Source organism: Condylura cristata, unplaced genomic scaffold (genome assembly GCF_000260355.1).
Source record: "Condylura cristata isolate star-nosed mole 26May11 unplaced genomic scaffold, ConCri1.0 scaffold00017, whole genome shotgun sequence".
NCBI lineage: Eukaryota > Metazoa > Chordata > Mammalia > Eulipotyphla > Talpidae > Condylura > Condylura cristata.
The window spans coordinates 14,354,113-14,360,397 of NW_004567118.1; the positions used below are offsets into that span (position 1 = coordinate 14,354,113).

The 6,285-nt window shown below is 37.6% G+C and overlaps 1 protein-coding gene across 1 annotated transcript in view; it reads left to right on the forward strand.

Annotated features, from left to right (window-relative positions):
* Positions 1 to 6,285, forward strand: part of BRIP1 (BRCA1 interacting protein C-terminal helicase 1) — an 86,236-nt gene that overhangs the window by 4,581 nt on the left and 75,370 nt on the right. The window contains exons 3-4 of the mRNA XM_004685019.1: positions 1,874 to 2,001; positions 3,760 to 3,876. Coding sequence (XP_004685076.1) covers positions 1,874 to 2,001; positions 3,760 to 3,876 — 245 coding nt within the window. The remainder of the gene's footprint in view (positions 1 to 1,873; positions 2,002 to 3,759; positions 3,877 to 6,285) is intronic.

Below are 6,285 nucleotides of genomic sequence, written 5' to 3' on the forward strand. Positions count from 1 at the left end.
GGGTGGTGAGAGGATTCACCAGAGACAGAGTGGGGAGCAGAATAGGCAGATCAACGAAGTACACTGCTGAGGGGAGCAGTGGGCAAGACAGGAGAGGTCTGCCACACTATTTGGGTCACCTCCAGTGTGGGGGATCGAACTCACACTGAAATGGCTGCAGTCAGCATACAGTGCTGTGCCCTAATCCGCTGTGCCACCAGGAAGGGCCCTTTAGTCAACTTTTTTTTTAATTTGTGCATACAGAACTAGGGTACAGGCCAGAGATGCACGGGCGGTGAGAGGATTCACCAGAAGCAGAGTGGGGAGCAGAACAGGCCGATTTAGGAAGTACACTGTTGAGGGGAGCAGCGGGGTAGGAGGGTGGGGTCAGGAGAGGTCTGCTGCACCATGTGGTCACCTCTGGGGCAGGAGGGGGATCGAACTCATGCAGAAGTGCCTTTAGCTTCTCAGGCTGTGTTTTAACCTGCTGCACTACCAGGGAGAGCCCCTTTAGTCAACTTTTAATGTTGGATTAACTCATTTGTTGAGAAGGCAGCGATAATCCTCCATGCACATTGGGCTTCTTTAACTTTGTTTCTATCTCCTCTCCTATAGAGTACAGGAACTTTACTGGAGAGGTACTGCGAGTATTAGATATCCATATGAGAAAAATTGAATTGGAGCCCTGTTTTACTGTATGCAAACAATCCATTCTTAATAGATTAAAGACATAGGTGTAAAAGGCAAAACTATTAATATTTTAGAATATAATTCTTTCCAAACTGTTCTTAAGGGTTTAAGGAATAAACATGGCTAGTAGGGGAAAAGGGACAGTAGAAAGGGAAGTTCTAGATCTTTCATACTATTTTGAAAACTTTCAGAAAGATTTCTTTAAAATACACAGTTGTCAAAACGAGCTTGAAATCAATGCTGTGTGGCATAGAATCATTTCTGTATGAAAACTCAAACTTGGTTTTTGAAAGCAGTACTGGCCCTGCTTATAGGGCTTTCTCTTCTGTTAGCCTGTAAATCCTTTGTAGATTGTTTTTCATTGTTCTCCCATGGTGTCTGGAATAAATGCTTGTTAAATGAATTCAAGCCCTGGGAATGTAGAAAATGTGTAGAGAAGAGCAGAAAGGAAAGAAGGTTCTTTTCACAGCATTCACATTTAGGGAAAGGAAGAAACCAAAGAATTAGGAACAGTTAAAAATAGTCTTACAGATGGTAAGGAAGAAGGAAATGCGTTTGTTACGGTTCAGGAACAGAAAGTGTCATTTATTGACTGTGAACCGAGAGGTGATGTTTAAGGACTTTGGAGTCAGACAACAGGAGTCAGTCACAACCAACCCTGCTCATATTAGCAATATGATTTTGGGCATATTATTTGGCTTCTTTAAAACTCAGTATTCATTTTTATAAAATGGTGATAGTATTTGATAAGTAAGTCATTCATGGTTTTGAGATTGAGCTTTCAGGATTATGAGATTAAAACGCAGATTAAGGAACTTGATTCTGCCATATTTTTGGTCTAAAAACAATGAGAGGCTTGGTAGAAAAGGAGCGTCAAGACACTGTAAAGAAAGATTTTTATAGAAATAAATACATTTTTCTTAAACTTTGTTACTGTGAATGGTCTACAGAAGTATAAGACTTAACAAAATCAATATTGTACTTTCCTGTTGAAAGCATGTTTCTCAGAATGCAATGTTTACATTAAACTGTCAGAATGCAATGTTTACATTAAACTGAGTGGTAAAGAAGTGCATTTAACATTTCATGTGTTAAATTATGTTATTAGATTTTTAGAAATGCATTTTGTCTTGATTCCAATTTTGTTGGAAAAATTGCTGACATTAAGTTACTTACACTAATTTTTTATGGTTTCTTATTTGAGACTCTCCTGAGAAAGCTACATTGGCTGCAAAGCTGTCTGCCAAGAAACAGGCGTCCACATACAGAGGTGAAAATGATGACTTTCAAGTGGAGAAGAAAAGAATTAGACCCTTAGAAACTACACAACAGGTAAATGGAGTTTATTGCAGTGAAACAATACTGTTAGTTACAACTGAACGAGGTAGTCAGGTTATCAGTCTAGTTTTCAGTGACACTTGTTGACACAGATTAGTTGGGTCATGTCACAAACATTAAATGGTAACTGACTGGAACTTCATTTTATATAGTTATTCATTAGAAAGCTTACTGTAGATTATTCAAAATAACATGTCATAATGAAGCTGCATGGTGCTTACTTATAAGGAATCTGACATAAAGTATTTGCTTAAGATATATGTTGGCAATACAGCTACTTTGTATTTTTAATTTATTTTTAACCATAATCATTTTATAGATGATATTTATTTAAAAATAATTTTATTGCGATAATAATGGTTTATGTCATTGTTTCCACAATAGAGGTGTATACTCTTGCTATTTGTTGTAACATGAATGGATCTGGAAGGGATAATATTAAGTGAAATCAACCAGAAGAAGAAAGACAAATACTGGATGATGTCATTTATGTGAAATGAGAAAAACAATATTTTGTACTTTTTAACTCCTTGTTTTTAACTAATTATGGCATTTTCTTTTATTTTTAAGATTGATTTATTTATGCACACAAGAAATGGGGTGTAGGCCAGAGGTGCGAGGATTGAGAGGACCCACCAGAAACAGAGTGGGGAATAGACTAGTCAGATCTACTGAAATACACTGCTGAGGGGAACAGTGGGTGAGACAGGAAAGGACTGCTGTGCCATATGGGTTAGTTCCCTGGGCTGGGATTGAACTCAAACAGTATCAGTTATAGTCTGAAACTTAACCCCTAAACTACCTTGGAGGCCCCACAAGGTTTTCTTATATAATTTATCACAGTGAGAAAGGGAGGCTGGAACTTTAATATACTCAGTTACAAATAAAATAGCTGATCATTAATTAGTATGTCATTTTTTATTTTGATTGAATGTACTCCAAAGCTTGTTTATTGAACACTTACAATCTTTATTAACTTCCATAATTAAATCTTGTTTTTTAGAAATAAAATTTAATGAGTTTATTTTTTGCAAGACATAATTAAAAGTGGAGTGACTCCATGAAGATACCATGGAAAATGTGTGTAAAAATTTGATGTTATAGGGCTCCGTTATATAGCATGTATTCCCTGACTTCTCTGATCTTTTTTTTTCTTTTTTGGTAGGAATGACATCAGTACAAATGCTTTTTTTCCTCTCTATAATTTAAGCAAATGGGTTTTTGGCAAGTCAGAAAGGCATAGACAGTTTGGAAAGAAAACTTAGTATTTATGGAAGAAATTTAGTAAGCTATAACTTTATGATCAAATATCCAATCACAAGAAATCAATTTATTCTGTCATGTAGGAATCACGAGTCATATTTGAGGCTTTTTTTCTGATTGTTTCAACTTAGAATGAACAAAAACTGATTCATTTTCCATTAGATATGTAATTAAATTTTACTATAATACTACTTTGTGTCCTTATTCTGAAACAATTTTGTTGGAAGATCATATTGTAATACTATAAATTTGACATGACACTGATAAAAGTTACTTTGTTTAAGAGTCGAGAGAAATTACTGTATTCCATTTAAGTTTTGTAAAGAGGTACATACTTTTGTTTTAAAAGTTATTTTATTGCTAATTAGAAGTAATCATTTTTTTAATGTTGAGAACACATTATATTTATTTTGACCTTAGAAAACAACTATCCTGATCAGACTTTTCATTTATATTAAAATTGGTTTAAATTTTGGTTCTTTGTTTAAGATTAGAAAACGTCATTGTTTTGAAAAGGAGGTACACCATTTGGATGCAACAGCTGCACCAGGAAAGACACAACTCAACTCTCCTTTAGGAAAGATAAACTCTTTTTCTCCACAAAAGGTATGTATTTATGCAATTGAGCAGGTTGAGAAAGGAAAATTATGGATTTTGCTATATCTATTTTTGAAAAAATAAAGAAGAATGCATAATGCAAAGAATAATAGAACACACTAATACAAGCTGTAGTTTATCAAGTAACTGCTATGAATGTGTTAGATGCTAGACCCCTTTGTGTCCCAGTTTTCCTCATTTGTGACATGAGAGAATTGGAAGAGAGCTGAATGATTTTCTTCTCTTACATATTCTTTTTTTTTAAAGATTGCTTTATACATACAGAACTGGGACACAGGACAGAGGTGTGGGGTGGGCGGTCAGAGGATTTACCAGAGACAGAGTAGGGAGCAGAACAGGCAGATTAACTGAAATAAACTGCTGCAGGGAATAGTGGGCAAGACAGGAGAGGGTCTGTTGCACAATGTGGGACACCCCCCTGCCAGGGATTGAACTCATGCTGCAGTGATTGCCATAGCTTCATAGTGCTGCGCTTTAACCTGTTGCGCCACCAGCGCACATATTCTCTTTTTTTTTTCAAGATTTGTTTATGCATAGAAGAACTGGTTGTAAATCAGAAGTACAAGGGTTGACAGGATTCATCAGAGAGAGAGAGTGGGGAGCAAAACAGGCAGATTTACTGAAATACACTGCTAAGGGGAGCAGTGGGCGAGACAGGAAAGGTCTGCTGCAACATATGTGGGTTTGGTCCCTGGCCTGGATAGGTATCAGTGATAATTATAGCACAGAGACTTAACTCTGCTGCACCAGGGAGGCCCTTCCTCTTGCATATTCTTTTTTTTTTTAAAAGATGTATTTATTTATGCATACAGAATTGGGGTACAGGCTAGCAGTGCAAGGGTGACCAGAGGCTTCACCAGAGACAGAGTGGGGAGCAGAACAGGCAGATCAGTGAAGTGCTCTGCTGAGGGGAGCAGCAGGCGAGACAGGAGAGGTCTGCCGTGCCATGTGGGTCACCTCCAGGCCCAAGGATCAAACTGGTACTGTACTGAAGAGGCTGTAGCCAGCTTGTGGTGCTGCATATAACCCATTGTGCCTCCTCACATATTCTAATGTTTGTAAACTCTACATCCCTAATGTTCTTTCACTGTCCTTAAAACAGCAGTTCTCAAAGGATAGGAAACTCTGGAGATCCCTGAGATATTTTTCAGGTAGTTTGTGAAGTTAAAAATATTTTCATGATAATAATAGGTTGTTACCTGCTTTTAAAAGACTGACATTTATATTAATGATGCAGAAGGAGTGATATCTAAAAGTGTTGGCACCTTAGCACAGTCAGGATAGTGGCACCGACTCATAAATTTCCACAATGTACAATTTAAGAAATAACCAGTTTTTCTGAAAACTGACCTTGAGGAATTTTTTATACAAGCACACCAGTATCCCTCTTTATTTTACTGTGGAATGTGTGCTGGAAAATTCAAGTGATAACAATTGTAAAAGGCTCTGTAGTGTGACTAACCCGCAAGGCGGTTGGTGTGTTTTGGAAAAGCAGTAAAACTTTTTAAAGATTTCAGCCCTTGAGATTTCTAATATTGTGTGAAGAAATTTGTAGTGCTCATGAAATACTTTTGCATACGGGAGTAGGATAATTGTCTTGGGCAGAAGCATTTAAGTTTAGATTTTGGGCTGAACTAGCCATTCCCCCCCCCCCCCCCCACGCAACATTAGTTTTACTTGAAAGGATAACTGGAAGTAATTACTATGGTAGTTCTTGAAAGTAAAGTGCACCTGATAAAATTTGAGCTTTCAAATTCTTAGACTTTAATGATACTGGTGGCAATATTAAGAATGCAACTTTTTGATATTGCATACTTTAATGTGTTAGCATTTGTGAGGTCTGTAAAACACATTGAACCAGATGTTTTCTGAAGGACTTGTGCATGACTTACAAAATGATGCCTGGATAAGATTCATCTCCAGGCAACCAGTTTTCAGTCATTAAAGAAGAGTTTCTTTTCCATAATTTCTATTTAAATGGAATCATCTCTGGCATTTTCATATATTTTAAAGATTTTATTATTGTGTAGAAGAAATGCTGTGAAAGCCAGAGATGTGGGGGCTGAGAGGATTCACCAGAGTGGAGAGCAGAACAAGCAGCTCTACTGAAATACACTGCTAAGGGGAGCAGCGGGTGAGACAGGAGAGGTCTGCCACACTATGTGAGTCAGCCCCCTGGTAGAGGATCGAACCCAGGCTGCAGCAGTGGACCATTGTAGTGCTTAACCCCTAGGCCATCTGGGAGGCTGATGTCTGGCATTTTTTTTGGTAAGGATTTATTTATTTGTGCATCCAGAACTGGGGTACAGGCCAGAGGTGCAGGGGAGCTGAGAGGATTCACCAGAGACAGAGTGGGGAGTAGAACAGGCAGATTGATGAAGTACACTGCTGAGGGGA